The following is an 18,847-nucleotide window of genomic DNA, read 5'->3' as shown; positions in this document are numbered from 1 at the left end:
CCACGATCCTCAGATATCAGCCTCCTGATTAACTAGGATTACAGGCATGAGTCACTGAGTCCAGCCTTCATATGTGCTTATAATTACAACAGTTCTGTCCTTTACAGCCCTAGAACTCAATTACTGATTCCTTCCTTCTATCCCAAAGTTTAGCTGTTGTGGAGTGCTAAGTCACTTTGTTTTCATAACCATAAACTAATGTTATCTTTACAAAGGACTATATTCTTTAATAATGCTCAAACTCTTTAAAAGCACAGGTAATTTCCAGAAAAAAAATTATTTTAAATGTGCCTAAGAAAGTTTGTTAATTTTAGTAACAGTTACGTACATTTTTATCCTAAATTTTATCATTCAGCAGACTGCTTTAAAACCTTCAGTTAGACTAAAAAATCAGAGAACAGCTGGGTACGAAGGCTCATACTGTAATCCTAGCTATTCCAGAGACAGATCTGAGAACTGGACTTCAGAGCCAGTCCAGATACATGTATCAGACAGATTCTTACGGGCAAATAACGAACAAAAAGCCAGAACTGGAGGTGTGCTTCAAATCATAGAATGCCAGCCCTGAGTGAAGAGCATGAGACCCATAATTTAAATCCCAGTACCAGGGAGAAAAAAAAATACATATATATGATATAAACATATATAAATATATAATAAAACATACAGGTAATAAAATAGATGTTTTATTTATTTTTATATTATATAATATATAATAAAATAAGCACATAAATATCAGAGGACATAGATCCTCTTCTGCAAGCAGTAGATAGTAAGACTCCTAAACTATCAGCTTAGGAAAATAGATTATGATCTTCATTTTTTAAAGTAGATAGGCTGAAATGGAAGTGGGTACAAATGAAAAGGGTAAAAGGACCTGTATATTTCTGGCTTTACTTATTATTTATTGGATGAGGCTTTAAGGTGGCCTGAAACCCCTGGACTTAAGTGACTTTTCTATCTCAGCCTCTGCTGTATCTGGGATTACAGGAGCGTGCCACCATACCCAACCATGTAGACTTTTTATCTATTTTTGTGAATTTGCTATGTAACTTACTATATTTCTAAATGTTAGATTTCACTGATCAATTTCACTTCCTTCTAATTCAGCGGCATCTGTCCGTTGTCCTCATTTCACCATCTCCAAATAAAATTTCTGGATCTCTAATCAAGCATCCTAAAATATTAACTATTTATTTATAAAGCAACGTCAGTTTGCTAAAATAGAAGTTCCTTAGAAAGAACAACCAACTTACTGCAGAAAAGAATGTTTACCAGTTCCCAGGAAAGCATGCCATAGACTGAAGTTTGGACTTGCTGCCGTACAAGGAAACTGGAAAATGTTTAAGAAAATGGTTAAGTGTCTTATAAATCAGAGTTGGGATTTTTCTACCATAGTTCCACCTCTTAGCTCTTTGCCATATGGGAGTGGAAATGTAGTCTGTGTCAGGGCTCGTTTCTCACAGCACTGGCCCTTATCTCTCTTTGTGTTTGGGAGATATTGTATCAGTACCAGAAGTGCCTGTGGAGCCCCTGCCTGCCAGTATTGTGAGTAATTTGAGAACCCCAGGAACTCCATCCCAGGATCTCTTCGCTGGTGCAGTAGCTGAAATTTCATCAGTCACTTTGAGTCTGAAAGACTCTTTAGTTTTTACATGTCCCTTTCTATAATCTGTAGAAGTCAGGTTCTGTCAAACGTGGGCAGACCCCAGAGAGAGGATTCAAGGTAAAGTTCTCGCTCTGTCCTCTGTCACTTCTGCTTCTTCAAATGCTCTCTTACCAGAGCCCAATCAATTGCTTCGTTATTCAGAATGTAAAACAAAACAAAACAAAACCCATAACACTTGCTGTCTCCCTCCCGATCTCAGCTTCCTTGCTCAACCCAGCTTCCTCTCCTTATTCCCACTCTTCGCGCCTGGCCACTCATTGTTTCATTGTTCCCACGGGATTGAGCTTCATTCGCGTAGAGCTACTGCCACAATTCCAGTGCAGAGCCAAAAGTTCTTCCTCTTTATCATGGTTCACCTTGCAGTAATATTTGATATGTCACCACCCTTTTCATTAAACATTTCATTAAAAAATTCTATGAAAGCATCTTGTTTTTTTTGTTGATCATAGGACTTCAATTCACAGCCTGAGCACTGTCCCTAAGCTTTTTCATAAAAGGCTAATGCTCTACCACTTTGAGGCACAATGTCACTTTCTGGTTTTCTGGTGGTTATTTAGAGATAAGAGTCTCTTGGACTTGCCTGCCCAGGCTGGCTTTGAACTGAGATCTTCAAATCTCAGCCTCCTGAGTCACTAGGATTACAGGCCTGAGCCACCAGTGCCCAGCTTTGTGAAAGCACTTTCTTTGTCAGCTGTTATATCCCCCTCCAGGCCATGCATCTGACACTTTCATAAAGAGATCTATTCTCTTCCCCAAGCAATGCTCTGGATGTGGAGATCACAAACACATGGGAAGTTTTCATTGAATATTTCCTGCACAGCACTCTTCCAGAAACTCAGTTTTCCAGGTATATAGATTTTGCACATGCATGTAGTTTCCATCATTGAATTTATCACCAACTCCTCTTTATTTAACTTTGCTATCCTTCCCTTTCTCTTTTCCTCTTTTTCTCCCTCTCCCCTGCCTGCCCCCCTCCCCCTCCCAGCTCAAGCTGGGCATGCACTGTGCCACTGAACCAACCTCCAGCTCCTTTTGCTCTGTTATTTTTTAGATAAGTTCCCACATTTTGAGCCAAGCCAGTTCCTGGAACATGACCACACCTAACTATTGGTTGATAAGGGATCTTGAGAGCCTTTTATTTACCTGGACTAAGTGTGATCCTCCCAATGTCTGTCTCAAGAATAGATAGAATTGTAGGCATGAGTCATCTTGTCTGGCCCAATTTATCCTATTTTGTAGCAAATGATTGATTATGTTGTTTATTCTTATTTACTCCATAAATATATTTACTGCATTAAATGTATACCAATTGATACATAATAATCTCATGAAAGGAGAAATAAGTATGTAAGTTTATGAAACTCCATCTCAATGAAAGAAACAGCATGGTGGTGCAGGCCCCGTGGGAATAGTGTAAAATAGGAGTATCACAGTCCAGGAGTAGACTTAATTTATGTTTCAGAAATTCTAGGTGGTAAATCCAGTAGCCCCAGATTTCTTACAATCTCATAAGCGTCATGAGTCTCCTTTGTAATGAATTTCCCATTCACCCTTCTCACCAAGATGCTGTTCCATCCTTGTTTAGACCACTACCACCCTGGAAGCATCTCCCTTAGTTCTTAGCACTCCACAGTGAGCTCCTCTTACGGCCTCATGGAGAACAGAGACATTGCAGGAAGGATCGTTCTGGTTCCTGGGCCAGAGCAATTGTCGGGTAGGCAATGGCTTAAGGCTTATTACATAATCATGTCAGGGTGTGTGTTGAGAGCTGCGTACTACTTAATGTGATATCCTGACCTTCCAATAAAGCTGGGAATTTCTGAGACACCATGATTGCTTCCTTGGGCAGGCACTGGAGCACCTGAGAAAGTAGAAATCAAGCCTCTTCAGATGTTGTTAAATCATTGGAATGCCTTGTGCTCGTGCATACAGGAGCTCACGCCCCTATTTTGTCTTCACATAATCTTCTCCATGGGAGAGTTGAGAAAGTGTTTAAACATTAGAATGAGGTGTCTTAAAGGTAGATACATATTATATATTAGATATGGAGGTGTGTGCATGGAGACACTTGTATTTATATATATTCACACATAAATATATCCTATCCGTTCATGTTTATTATGTTTTCTTTTTTGTTCAGAGGCAATGTGTTTTGTAACAAGGTTAGCCCATTTTTCCCAAGCCAGAGCTTTTGCCCAGAGTCTATTAAGTGTCAGAGGAAGATTTAGTGCGAGAAACAAAAATCCACCACAGCTTCTAGAAAATCAGCTCAAAATTTATTTCCTCCCCATGATGAGTCAGTAAAAGCTTACAATAAAAAGAACCAAGGCTGACTTGAAGTCACAGGAAGAGATTTCTGGAATTGCAGATTGCGTAGGCATGCCAGTGTTGTTGAACCAAAAGCAAGCATATAATCTAAGTCCACTTTTGAAACTCATCCTTGAGGTTTGGATTCTTTTATCTATCTGACTTTCTACCAGAGCCTTATAATTTATTAAGCAAGAAGGCCCCAAACTTTGAACACAGTTTCTAGCACCACTTTTCCATATTGTGCTGATAAATGAAGCTCAACATATTGAGGGTAATTTCAATGCCTTGGTTTTACATTGGAGAAAATTAAGGCATGGGAATCTTTCTTTATGTTGGACGACTCTTCTAGGCCTGTTCCTGCTCTACCAACTACATGATGCATACTATTTACTTTTTGGGTAATATCTGTAAATCGTAAGTCACATTTGTGTATTTCTCTGTGCTGATTTAGGGTCCTACCTGATCCCACACCCAGTAGCAGAACTCACTAACTGCATTGACCTGGGAACTCTCTGTCAAGGTAGGGAACCAACATTGTCTTCTGTTTTTCGTTGCCTCTGCATTTGCTGTTACAGATAATGTAGCTGTCATTGCTTAGCTTTGAATCTTAATTTGCACTTCGAATTCAGAAACCAGCAAAAGAGAGGAATTTCTGGATGTTGTTTTGTGTGGGGGACACACGGTAAATACAAAATGGAGAAAGAATGTATTCACATACCAGGTGACCACATTTCCATAAAACACTGAGTTCTCTAAATGTGAATGATTATATGTTATTAAACACGAGTGATTTCATTTGTCCCTGTGTGTTGCTTTTTTTTTTTAATGAGCATATTGCGAAGGTCTAGTATAAATGCAGTAAGAGAATACTTTGGAAAGAAGTGTTTATGTGAGCAGAAAATTAAACTGAACATGTAGGTAAGTATAAGACAAGTCTATGAGGCAATTTCTGTTGGGAATTACTACTTATATCTTAAGATAAAATGTTATACAGGGTAATGTTAACATAACTACATTAATTTTCATGATGCTGAATGAATACATTGTGGTCAATATTGGGCTTATTCTGTACTAAATGGTTCTGTGCTACATAATATGGAAAGTCACGCAAGTTTTAAAATAATAATGTAAATATATTGCTTTAATTTTTAATAGTTCTTCCTAATTTCCCATGACCCCTTTGCATTCATTATTCTAATAAATACTTCTACATGAAGTAGCATAGTCTATGTGCCACATGAGAATCATGACTTTGTAAAAGCTGCCTTGCTAGTGGATCATGGCACAAGGATCATGGCGTTAGAAGTGAGATCAGATGAATGGAAAGCGATGCTCTCTTCTGTATTTTCCAATGTGGGAGTGGACCAGGCTTGGCGTGTTTGGGGGACTCAGCAGTATTTTGACAGACCGTCAGTCTGTCAGTGGCAAAGACGGTGTAGAATCTAAATAGTTTTTCACCAGTTCCTTCGTGCCTGTTCCAAACCCTGTACAACATGGCGCTCAACGCCATGTGAACATGATTCTTACTGTGCCATAGAGAGCCGTCTCCGTTCCGTGCATTATAACTTTTTGGTCTGTTGTGCTTAACAGCAAAAATTAATTACTGTCCTTGCTTCAGGTATTTTCATGCATTTATTATAGATTGCTTTTCCATATTAACTGTTGTGCTATTGCAAAATGACATCTTTCTCATGTTTGTTACCAGCTACTGTAAACGCTTCTAGTACCCCAGAACCCATTGTCACCACTAATATGCCTGTTACTAACAGACACGATAAACCAAAGAATGGTAAGAAATTGTTACTTTTGTTTTCTATTTTGAAGCCTATCTAATATGATAATGATAAAAATTGCATTCTCAGTGAGGGAAAATCTAATGTTCCAACAAACTTCTGTGGCAATAATTGGTACATTTGTACATTTGCAAGAGTAGTAAAATAAATAAATACGTGTGTTCCCATTGTGAGGAATAGGGAATTAATTACTACACTACTCTTGTAGACTTTTAAGTCAAGTTTCAAAGAAAGTTATAAGAGAAACTAAGTTTAATTAAAAAACTCATTCACATTACAACAGTGATCTGAGGGGGAGGAAGCAGTATTATTCTGCAGAGTTTTGTCAAATTATTCTCTTCTAGGAACTCGTTTTCAAAGGAATTCTTCATTTACAAAACAACTCTTATGACTTAATTTCTCATGGAAGTCATGTGTGCCTCAGTATTTGTGACATTTAAGTGGATTTCCACTACAGCACTTTGCTCTTTCTTTTTATCTGTTGAAAGCTAGCAGCTAGAAAGTGATTTCTACACCAACAGAGCCGTATGTCAGTTTTGTGTTGTCTTGTGGCACTGGCGTGCAAGTCTGGGACTTCATGGATGCTAGACAAGTACTCTGGCCCTCAGTTCTATTCCCACATCCAGGCAAATTTTGAATGACCAAAATTCAAGTAACTTCCAATACTTTTTGCCCTTTATCCCCAAATATACTTTTCTATTAATATTATTTATAATTCATAAGTATAGCAATTACATATGAGAGGAAATGTGCAGAGGGGAAAAAAACTAAATGAATTATTTCTTTATTCTGCTATTTATTTATGGGCCACATCCCGAGCATGTTGGAGTTGGTTATTTCAGTTTCTTACAATAAGGAGAAATTCCAATCAGGTGACACACCATTGCCTCAAATACAGTAATAGTCTCAAATATGAGATATTAGCAACAAAGGAATTTTCTAAACCCCAGCCCTTTTGCTTGTAAGGCCAAGACATCTGCAACGTATCATCAGGGATGCAAAAACCCAGAGCAAAGACATCCACATAATTCGTTTCTTCCCCTGCCTGCAGAGGTTATATCAATTTCCTGTGGAAGGATGCGGCCATTGGAAGTATGGAATATTCTACATGAAACATAGATATAAATTTCATTGGGGTTATAAAGACATCGATTCAGAGAAAGTGTTTATGGTTATTCTGCTTAGTTACACCAAGGAGATTTATGATGGAGCAAAAATTCCAGCCACCCCACCCCTACCCCCAAGAAACAGCAATAGCTGAACTTTCCAGTGCATATTTCATGTGGACTGTGGCCAGCAGATGGGAATATTATAATTCTAACAAGTATTTCACTCTTTGTATGAGCACACAAAGAGCCACTGTGGCATTTCCCCCTCCAAGACTGGCACATCCTCTACTGCCCAAGAATATTTATATGGCGCTTCAGAGTTCTGGGCTCGGTGGAGTTATGCACTCACTCGTGTCGTTTCTGACATTCTTGAAGAGAGCCTTGTTCTGAGGGTCCCGTCCTGCGTCACGGCCCTCACCGGAGTTGCACAAAGCAAGCAAATATTGGAGTCCATTAAGATGGTTTTTCTTGACCACGCTAATGAAACAGTCCCTAATTCTCATGATTCTTGATTGAAATAGCATTTACAAGACATATCCAGAAGTCACCGTGTGGTGGAAAAAGGCACAGAACTGTTGCACAAATTTATGAGACATCTTAATCACTTGTATCGTATTCTAGAACCAACTGCCTCTCCCATTCACTCTTTTCCCCTTGAATTGAGTCACTTTTCTTTCTCACATATTTCACACTGTATTTATGCAGGGAAATCTATTTCATTATTGTAAAATGAAACCATTGCCGCTTGTTATAAATAGAATTAAAACTGAAATTAAATACAATGTAAACAGTGCCTTTGAATTCTTGATATTTCAGAGCCCGAGTCTATTTTCTTTTTAACAAGGAAAAATGACAAAGTATTAGAGACAGGATATTCAGTAAGATTTTTTTCCTCTGATGTAATTAAGTTTGAAGTAGAGAATGACTTTGTTTTCCTTATAAATAAATGATATTTAGTGCCACATCCTAGACTATCTAAGATCATTCACATACAATCATTAGTTTCTTATTCTTTGGGAGACTGTTATGATAAACATTCTCAGGCTTCTGATCTGATATGTTAGAAAATACTGGCCAGGAATGGTAGCTCATACCCCTAATCCCAGTAACTCCGAAGACCCTATCTCAATAACAAGATATATGTAGTGTTACACTCTACCAATGCAAGAGAAGCACAATCCATGGTCAGCTGGAGACAAAAACACAAGATTCTGTTTGAAAATTAACCTAAAGGAAAAGGGGCTAAAGGCATGGTTTAAGTGGTAAAACAAGCCGGGCGCCGGTGCCTCACACCTGTAATCCTAGCTGCTCAGGAACCTGAGATCTGAGGATCACAGTTCAGAGCCAGCCCGGGCAGGAAAGTCTGTGAGACTCTTATCTCCAATAAACCACTAGAAAACCAGAAGTGGTGCTGTGGCTCGTGGTAGAGCATTCACCTTGAGCTGAAGAGCACAGGGACAGCGCCTAAGCCCAGAGTTCAAGCCCCACGACCGACAAAAAAAAGGTGGTAAAATATTTGTCTTATAAGTATAAGGCCCCCAAGTTCAAATCCCAGTAGCAAAAAAAAAAAAAAGAAAGAGAAAGAAGGAAGGAAGGAAAGATGCAAGGGAGGGAGGGAGGGAAGGAAGAAGGAAGGAAAGGAGGGAAGGAGGAAGGGAAGAAGGAAGGAAGACAGGGAGGGAAGGAGGGAGGGAGGGAGGGAAGGAGGAAAATCTCTCTCTTGTAAGAAATATTGACACAACTTTCATATCTGTTGTCTTCCATATTAAATGACCCAAACAATGGTCTAACAAATTTTACTTAGTTGTCCAATAAATTATCTGCCAGCAAGAGGGAAAAAAGAGAGACAGATTATTTGATAATCACATATATTGGATCAAAGAATTTTGTTCTGACCTTGGTGAAATGTTCCATTTCTTTGGTGTAAAGTTCTTTTCATTATTTTCAGTAGGATATACTATATCAGATTCTATACTTAGGAAGTCTTAAACTACTGTTTGCAAGCAGACCTTTTAGGATGTCATGGATGATGTAGGCATTCCCACATAAAATTCTCATTGTTGCTTTTTCCATTACATTCCCAAGAAAGCTCCTGGAGTAATTACTCTTTCCACTGCAAATCACAACTTCTTTGCTTGAAATAACCCTGTAGTGTGTAGAACCTTTTGGGAGTTCCCTACTTTCCCAAGTAGGGAATTAACTCCAGGAATCCTGCTGCTGTTCTGAAAATCTAGTTTGCAAGTACAAATTCCAATGTTCCTTCGTCTTTCCTCACATCTGCTCAGCTGTTCAAGCATAGATCACACAACAAACACAGAACCATGACTGTCACTCAGTGTGCCAGATGACTTGGAGAAATTCTGTGTGTAGGTTCTGTGAGGTTTTAGTCACCTTATCACTAGTTCAAAGAAATAACCTCAAGTTTCAAGGGACCCTTGGGTTGGTTTTCAACATCTGGCATGTCAAATACGGATGTTCAGAACCACCACAGCTAGATTTCACAGCTTTGAAGATGGTATAGTAGATGCGGTCAATTCTATGTCATCCAAAAAACTCCCAAGTATGGTATCAAAATACAGAATGAAAGATTAATTGGAGACACCTAAAGGAAGGAATGTTGTTGTAATATACCACATCTGCACTTGCAGACAGCAATTTCCATCTTAAAGTTCTTTGAAGGCTGGAAGATGTAGTTGATTGGAAAGTGAATATATCATGGGTGTTTATCTCTTCCCTCCCTCCCCAAAGAAATGACCATCAGAAATTCTTCTGCTCTCCATATCATCGTGTGGACAATAGATATATCTCCTGAAATCTCTGAAGCACATAAAAGTTTACGAATAGTGATTGCAGTGAGATATCATGCAAGTTGTATTAGCTTTAGGAGATGGCTTGGTGGCACCTGTGTGTTTCCTTCACTGGCCATGATTCAGCTAGTTCATTTGCTGCAGTCCCAAACCCTTCCCACCACTCTCTGGTGCATGTTTTATCTTCTTTGGTGTTGCACTCTTGGATGTATGATTTCCTGTTGACCACACTGTTCAAAAGCTTTGAGGAGGCTTTGCTGAGAATTTTACATTTTTTATAAAATATTGAATTCTAAGACCTCTCAAGAAAAATTACTTGTCAATTATCCATAGTGCCAGAGTATCCAAGTATAAGATAGTTATTTGGGATATTAACCTATCTTTGTGCTTCAATGTAATATAATACTAGAGATCATCTGACTTTGGATGTCGATCCCACGTATTAAAACAACTGATAAAGTATAAAGCAAGAGATTTAAAATTAAAAAACTTCAATAGTTAAAAGACTGATTTTTTAAAATATTTTGTAGTAAGACATCAAACCTTACTTAAAAGAAAACGAGTGCTTTAGAGCTCCATCTAGTGGTGCTTGAGGGTTACTCCAGAAGTCTAGGTAGATAGTCACAGACCATCCCTTGGATCCTGAAGGAACTCTTGGGCCTTTACAACTTGCATTTCTTTTCAGCCAGTGATTCAAAATGTCCATGATTTGACATGATGAGATCAGCAGTGTCAGAGTCCATTTCACTTAGTTATTACTTGTTTTATATTTTTCTAAATATTCTATTCAGAATATCTTTTGAAGGATTATAAGATCAGATCACCCAGAGCTTTAGAAGTTGAAATCAAATAATCTTCATAAATTAAACTGATCTGTCCAGTCACACACACACACACACACACACACACACACACACACACACACACACACACACTTCCATCTGGACTTGGAATTTTCTGTTATTTGGCACGAGACTGACTCCTCTTCTGGAGAGGCATTCCTTTCCCAGTGGGATTGGAATTTGCATTCTGGTACAGTTGGGAGTTCCCAGAAGGATCACATATTTTTTTCTACCCATAGTTTATTATATAAGTTTCTCATGTTTCTGTATTTTTGCATGTGTCAATTAAAACTTACCTAAAGTCTGAAAAACATAAATGACAACAGATTTTCTTTTCTTTTCTTGTTAACTTACTATACAAATTCACTTTTCTGGAGACAAGGCCTCACTATAACCTGTGAAGCAAACTAGTCCTGTTGCAATTCTATCAGCAAATATTTGCCATGCACTTTGCTATCACTGACCATGTTGAAGACATTGTCATGAAATACATGGTCAGATACAACCTAAGAGTTTAATAGGAGTAAATGTCTTATTAAGGAGAGGAGAATAAAAAGAACTGAGAAGAGGAAAAGATAGTAAATATGTACATGTATGTTCCTCTTTAAGTTAATAGTTAATAACCTTTGCCCAGAATCTCAACACTTCAAACTCTACATGAAGAAAATACTACTTATAGAAAATAGATATCAAAATCTATAGAATTAAAAACTAGCAAGTGAATATTTTAAACCTCATATGCAAGTGATAATTTAGGAGCAAACTATAAGCAGATCATCAATTGTTTGTAATAATAAACTGATTGATAACTATTTCTAAGAGGTCACAAAATACCCCCAAAGTGTCCTGTGCCCATGTAAAAGGTATTTCTTTTAATTTGTGTAACATTAAGTGATTGTGAGTTTCATTATTAGATATGATTGTAAACTGTGAATAATGGGTTGATTCTATTTCCAATGAACAGATGGCTTTATGTATAGAATATCCATAGTGGTGCAAAACATCCTTCATCACCCTGAAGTGAAAGTACAGAGCAAGGTAGCAGAGTGGGTAAGTGAACTTGGGACATTTCATTGTTGTGTCTAGCATTTACCTTCTGGAAATGGGGGAAAATTCTGAGTGAATGCACAGATTGTATTAAAACAGACTTTGGTGTTTATTGTAGATATATAAATTGGTATCTAACAATCAAGGCCTTGTGTTTATGGGTAGGAAGAGAAGTAGATTTGAACATAGGATACAAAAGTAAACCATGTCTTTATCCATGATAAGTGGATACTATCATAGATAATAGGGGTAATATCATGGATAATATTTATTTTTGACAAATATTACACAAATGGAAATAGATTGGGGCATACTTTTACTTAATTTTAAATCTATATATTTTCAGCTATGTTTTGATAGATTTCTTTACTAGTTGGAATACTTGATCAAAATCAAAACATATGAAACAGTTTATCATGATGTTTTCTGTTCATTCGTGCCTGTCATTTTAAACCCAACTTATTTGCTTTGAAGTCAATTTTAGGGTGCATTATTATTATTACTGTTATTAGTAGTTTCCAGTCTTTGTGTTTATAGAAGAAAATAGCTATATGGACTATTCCCCTCTCATTTTTGCACCCAAACAGTAGAGTTCACGTACCAATGTATCCTGTACTTGTTCCTGTGGTAAGCCATGCACCATTAGTACAGAACTGTACATAGAGAGTTGTAGCAATTTATTGTCTCATCGCTTATTTAATAAGTGGTTTGTTGATTATGTGTAGATTATTATTTACTTTATGGGTAAGCATCAATTAAAATTATAAGTTATTTCCAATTTTAAAAAATTTGATGTTTACTTTCTTCCTCTTAAAACTATAACTTATAGGGGTTTTTTCCTTTTCTTTTTCCATGTCAATCTAAACAAAGTATTTTGACATTTACGGTTACTTTGTGCACAAATTTTAGTCTAACATTCTTTTCTCCTAAAGCTAAGCTTTATTAGCTGCTCTGAAAAGATAAGTAACTGCTGAGCATGGTGGTATACACTTGTAATCTCAGCCACTCAGGAAGCAGAGGTAGGAAGGTCTCAAGTTGAGAGCCAGCAAAATTAGCAAGGTCATAGCTCAAAAAAAATAAAACAAGGGCTGGGAAGGTGGCTCAGTGGTAGAGCGCTTGCCTTGCATGTATGAGGCCCTGGGTTCGATTTCTCAGCACCAAATAAACAAAAAGAAAAAAGCCAGAAGTGGCGCTGTGGCTCAAGTGGTAGAGCACTAGCCTTGAGCTGAAGAGCTGAGGGACAGTGCCCAGGACCAGAGTTCAGGCCCCATGACTGGACCCCCCCCCCTAAAAAAATGAAAAGGACTGGTGACATCGTTCAAGCATTAGAGTGCTTCCCTAGCATTTTAAAGGCTCTGGATTCAATCCCCAATACTACAATAGTAATAATTTATTTTTAATTTAATTTTACTGTTGAGGTGATGTACAGGGGGTTACAGTTACATATGAAAGGTAATGAGTACTTTTTTGTCAAACACTGTTACTCCCTCCCTCGTTTTTCTCCCACTTTCCCTCCCTTCAAGTTATAAAGTTCATTTCCAACATATTTTGAGTATCACTGTAGTTTCCAATGTAGACATAGAGAAAATGTAATGAGTCATCTGATTCATAATACAGCTTGATTATCACTAACATCCAAATTCAAATTTCAAAATGCTTCTTTGGGACTTTGGCATTAAAGATGATCAACAAGTACAAAATCTAAGTAAATATTGCAAAGTCAGAAAAATAATCAGAAATCTGAAACCCTTCTGGGCCCAGACACTTTGATTAAGTATTCTCAACTTCTATTCCTGTTTACAATATTTTTAAAGTAATTCAACATTGTCTTGCCATCACTCTTTAAAATTTACACTGGATTTTAGTAATTCTCCCAGGAAAGCTTGAGGTATGTAAAGGAGACTTGAAGGACCCTTTGGAGGTGGTGTAGAAGCAGGAGGATGTGAGTCAGGTTAACAAAGAAAGCCTTCTTTCCAAGTATGTATATCTAATGCTGCATGGTGGGAGCTTTATTTCTGTGGAGGGGACTCTGAGATCTGGTACTGAGATTCATCGTGAGAGTTCCATAAGCACATAAATATTCACATAGTTCTGGTCATGTTGAACTTGGTTTTTGCTTGTTTTTAAGAGCTCTATATGATTTTCTCATTCCTGACAAAAATCTATATAGCTTTGTTATGAAGTGATATTCTTATGAGAATGGAATCACTAGAAAATATATTTGATTGCAACTCAGTGTTCCTTCAATGAAGAGTAAGGAAAGTGTTTTGTGGGAATCTATTTTATTATAATATGAGCTACAGAGGAAATAAGGGGGTTTCCATTCGCACAGACTTGGATTACGGTGTGGTAGGTACTGGTGTGTCATGAATGAGTGAGACAGTCTTAAGAAAGCTATTTTGTCTCTGCAAAGCTCAGTTCCTTGAAGTAAGGAAGTGGAGTTGAAGGAGATATTACCTAGTTCACTGGTTTTGTTAGGAGTTGACGAGATAGTATCCAATTGTTCACAAATAACCATCTAGCAAAGAGTGCCATTATTTTACTTCTGGAGTTGCCAGGGTTTTGTCCCTTTTAACCAACTTACCTTTAGGGAGAAAGAAATGCTCCTCTTGCTTTTTAAAAAAGTATCACTAAAACCCTTTGTTTTCTATTGTGTTTTCCAGCTCAATTCAACCTTCCAGAATTGGAATTACACTGTTTATGTGGTTAATATCAGGTAAAGGACAGAACTTACTATCTGAGAAACAGAGTAATGTCTAATTCAGTATGTGTGTGTGTGTGTGTGTGTGTGTGTGTGTGTGTGTAAGAGAGAGAGAGAGAGAGAGAGAGAGAGAGACAGAGACAGAGACAGAGAGAGAGACAGAGAGACAGAGAGAGAGAGAAGAGAGAGAGACTGTACTAAAATAAACTGTATATGTGGGTTTATATGTAACTGAATAGATATATAAACTGTTCCAATGTGCCTGAAGTTAAAAGTTGTTGACCATAGACAGAAGATGTTTCTTTTTACACTCCAGGGAATCATGCAACTCCTGGATTGCATCCTCATTTTGGAAACCAAAACATTTTTCTATAAGAAATCTACAGTCTGATTGCAGCCTAGCTTTTCAAATGGCATTTCACTATTTTTTTCTCTTTACTTCCAGCAAGAAGTAGAACAATTGTGTACTCATTATCTAAATTGTATTTTATAACACTTACACATGTGTTTAGTAGACCTCAGAAATGCAAATGTGTTGGGTAGTATGCAAGTGTATGCAAATGCATTCACAGAAATATGGTAGATTTAAGGGAGAACTCCAATAATCCTTAAGGACGGCAAGGCAAAGTCAAAGTTCATCAAAATACACATCAGGGGGGCTGGGAAGGTGGCTCAGCGGTAGAGTGCATGCCTTGCAAGCATGAAGCCCTGGGTTCAATTCCTCAGCACCACATAAACAGAAAAAGCCGGAAGTGGCGCTGTGGCTCCAGTGGTAGAGCACTAGCCTTGAGCTGAAGAGCTGAAAGACAGCGCCCAGGCCCAGAGTTCAGGCCCCATGACCGGCAAAAAAAACCCAAAACAAAACAAAATACACATCAGGAAACAGGTACTTGAAAGGAATGAGGCGAAGGGAAAAGGGGTAGACAAATGAAGAGGAGAGAGGGGGAGGAATGCAGTCAAGAATCCAGCATATAGCCTACAAAATTAAGAAGAATGAGGGAAGGGGGGGAGGGAAGGGGCAGGTGAGAATGTTGAAAGGGATGACATGGATCAAGATGTAGTGTATTCATAAACCGCATTGTTGTAACTCCTTTGTACAACTATTTAAAATAATTTTAAAATGAAAAAAAGAATTGGAAAAATAGAGGCTCAAGTTATCAATCCAGGAAGTCCATTATGGAAGCAGCTTCTTTCTGAGAATAACTCAGGTTCACTGATCAAATACACGCAGAATCTTCACAAGAGTAAAGGGTGACCTGTCCATCTTTATAAAAACCCTCAAGGGGTGACTCACGCCTATAATCCTAGCTACTCAGGAGGCTGAAATCTGAGGGTGGTGGTTCAAAGCCAGCATGGGCAAAAAAGCCTGTGAGACTCTTTATCTCCAGTAAACCACTCAGAAAACTGGAAGTGGCGCTGTGGCTCAAGTGGTAGAGCGCTCACCTTGAGCTGAAGAGCTGAGGGACAGCGCCCAGACCCAGAGTTCAAGCCCCACGACCGACAACAACAAAACAAAACAAAACAAAAAATACTCAAGGACCTCAGAACAGGCGTTTGGAAATATTGGTTTAGGACATCCACTCTGCCTCCTCCTTGTACACTCCCCATCCCCCTAATTTTGTTGTTATTGACATGATGGGGAAGGCTTATACCTAATAGATGTGTTTATGCCCACAGTTTTCACCTGAGCACAGGCGAGGACAAGACTAAAGTGAAGAGAAGCATTGAGGATGATCAAAGGTACCCTGGGCAAAGTCTTCTGTGAAGTGTGATATTCTGTCTCTTGCCTTCGGACTAATCTGGTAGAAAAACAATAACAATGAAATAGGAAAGGGGGAGAGCATTTTATTCATTGATACTAATACTCACTTTTCTGCCTTATCTTTAAAGCTGCAATAGTTCAGACAGGGAAGAGATTAAATCTGATGGGGAATAAATTGAGAAGTAGAGCATTTAAAAGAAAAAGAGCAATGTGAAGGCTCATCGTCCCTGTAGAATATTCAATAAACTGGATGGAGTCACAGCCCCCGAGTAGTGAATGTGGCCGTATTTCCTCAATGTTCCTTTTCCTTTATGATCTGAAAACTAATATAGTTCACTATTGTAAGTGATAGGTCTCCTCTTCTTAGCCGAACTGTCTTTTCTAATCCTTATAATTCACTTCTGTTGTGCCTTCAATAATGGATCCAGCAGCGGTCTGCATTCCTTTGCTGGAAGCAACTCTAGTTTGGGGTATGACCAATGGCACGCCCTCCCCAGGAAGTCAGAATTTCTTTTCCAGCACACTTATTCTGGAGCCTCTCTTAACTGCTTAGAACCTGCCATCATTAATGTATGCCAGCACCTCAGAAACGCCTGCTTGAAATACACTTAAATTCATAGATTCTCAGATTCCAGGTCTATCCAACTAAGAATCAATGTCAAAGAAAACTGGGTGGAGAATGAACTAAAACATGTGAGTGAGATCATCTAGGTGTACTTTTCCCTTAGCATGGATTTCTGGCATTGTTTTTTCTACCTTTTGCTCCTCCTGTTCTGTTCCTTGCCTGTCTTCTCATTGACAGGTCTTTATAATCTCGTTTTTCTCCAAACTTCAGTCTACTAGCTTTACACACATTCCATGCCCTACCCTACCCCTGACTTTTCCTTTTAGTTTGATCATATCTCCACAGCTGTCCAACTATATTGCCTGCACAGGCAGGAAACCAGAAGCCACAGAACAATTTACTCAAATAAAGAATGGTGATAGTAAGAATAGGAAGAGTCAAAAGGTAGTTTAAGTTTTCGGGATGAGAGAGAAAAACAACAAAGGCCTGGGGTCGTGCCTGGCTTTTCTTGAATGACAGTGTTTGTGTATTCATTACTGTCCACAATGCATTGCGCTAATGATGATATCAACATTCAAGACAAGTAAAATGTCACATTCCAACTGCAAGTTCTCAGTAACTGGAGTCACAGATCCTATCTTCAAACCAGGATTTAAGGAAAGGATACTTGTTTATAGGCCAGTTAGAAATTATTAAGTTCACAAATGCTTTTTTTATATTTTTGTCAGTCCTGGGGATTTAACTCTGGATCTGAGTACTATCCCTGAGCTTCTTTTGCTCAGGGCTGGCACTTTACCACTTGAACCACAGCATCACTTCTGGCTTTTCCTTAGTAATTTATTGGAGATAAGAGTCTCATGGACTTTCCTACACAGGCTGGCTTCTAGTCACAATCCTCAGATCTCAGCCTCCTGAATAGCTAGAATTGCCGGTGTGAGCCACTAGTGCCTGGCTTACAAATACATTTACCTTACCCTGAAATATGACTGTAAAGCTGCAAGTCATTATAGGCATACAGTGCATTATGATAACACTACAGGAATTTGTTCTTGATGGTTGGATTATTACTGTACCTAAGCTTGAATAACAAGTATTTGGCTTACTCCTTATTTTTAGCATCATAAACATGTACTCTGTACTCATTTTCTCCAAATTTCAAATGTGGAATATGCCTCTCCCTCCATGGTAACGTACTTCCTATTGTCTTTGGCATGAAGATGATAACTGGTCTGGATAATAAAACACTTCATGTTGCATTGTTCATTTCCTTTCACAATGTGAAGAAAATGTAAGGAGTGTTTCAAGTGCAGAACTTTCATCTACAAAGAAAAAATTTCTACTTAATGAAACAGTTGTCATTTGATTTTTTTTACCCTGGTGTTGAATTGATAGTTTTAATTTTTGCTGTTGGCTGTAGCTAGAATTGTAATTGATATAAAATTACTCTAAATCAGCCAGGCAAGGGTAGCTCATGCCTGTAATCCTAGCTACTCAAGAGGCTGAGATCTGAGGATCATTGTTCAATGCTAGCCCAGGCTGGAACATTTGTGAGACTCTTGTCTCCCATTAACCACCAGAGAACCAAAAGTGGCACATAAATTATTACTGATATTTGATGTCACAATATTTCTGAGATGAAGTAGCACAATGGAATATCTCACAAAAATCTATTCATGAGGAAATACTTTTACAATCTAACTCACACTGCAGCAAAATCTAAGAGTACTTTGGCTATTCATTTCAACCCATACTTCATAGGCACACATTATTCCCCCCCCCATAAAACAACATCATCATTGTCAACAACAACCAGGCAACAGTCCCCCAAATGAATCTGTCTGAAATATCTTCCTAGGTTGGTGATTTGGGCCCTTCTTGTTTACAATGCTACCAACAATGTCACTTTAGAAGGAAAAACCATTCAGCAGAAGCTTTTAAATAACAATGAGTCTCTGGATGAGGGATTGAGACTGCACACAGTGAATGTGAAGCAACTGGGTGAGTGACACCGCACCTGTTTTTACAGTTTTGTGTGATTATAAATGAAGGCATAGTCATACACTCACTGTGTAATTTGCCTATGTACAATATTTTTTTCTTAAAATTTTAAAAAATTATCTTGAATTAGTTTTACAAGGTTTTCATCTAGCACAGCAATTGATGAGTACTGCGCATCTTGTTCATTGTCACCCTTTCTGGGGTCCTTCTCCATCTCTCCCAACCCCACGTTTTTATTTTCTGA

The 18,847-nt window shown here is 38.2% G+C and overlaps 1 protein-coding gene across 4 annotated transcripts in view; it reads left to right on the top strand.

Annotated features, from left to right (window-relative positions):
• Nucleotides 1-18,847, top strand: part of Adgrg6 (adhesion G protein-coupled receptor G6) — a 128,420-nt gene that overhangs the window by 66,888 nt on the left and 42,685 nt on the right. For 3 of the 4 annotated variants that reach the window (XM_070010937.1, XM_070010938.1, XM_070010940.1), the window contains exons 5-10: nt 4,431-4,499; nt 5,685-5,768; nt 11,495-11,580; nt 14,241-14,293; nt 15,956-16,018; nt 18,461-18,603. In XM_070010937.1, the coding sequence (XP_069867038.1) occupies nt 4,431-4,499; nt 5,685-5,768; nt 11,495-11,580; nt 14,241-14,293; nt 15,956-16,018; nt 18,461-18,603 (498 nt within the window). The remainder of the gene's footprint in view (nt 1-4,430; nt 4,500-5,684; nt 5,769-11,494; nt 11,581-14,240; nt 14,294-15,955; nt 16,019-18,460; nt 18,604-18,847) is intronic. The other variant, XM_070010939.1, reaches the window with a different exon arrangement.

This window comes from Dipodomys merriami, unplaced genomic scaffold (genome assembly GCF_024711535.1).
Source record: "Dipodomys merriami isolate MVZ:Mamm:240054 unplaced genomic scaffold, mDipMer1.0.p SCAF_8, whole genome shotgun sequence".
Taxonomy (NCBI): Eukaryota; Metazoa; Chordata; class Mammalia; order Rodentia; family Heteromyidae; genus Dipodomys; species Dipodomys merriami.
This window is presented reverse-complemented; position numbering and strand designations above follow the sequence as displayed.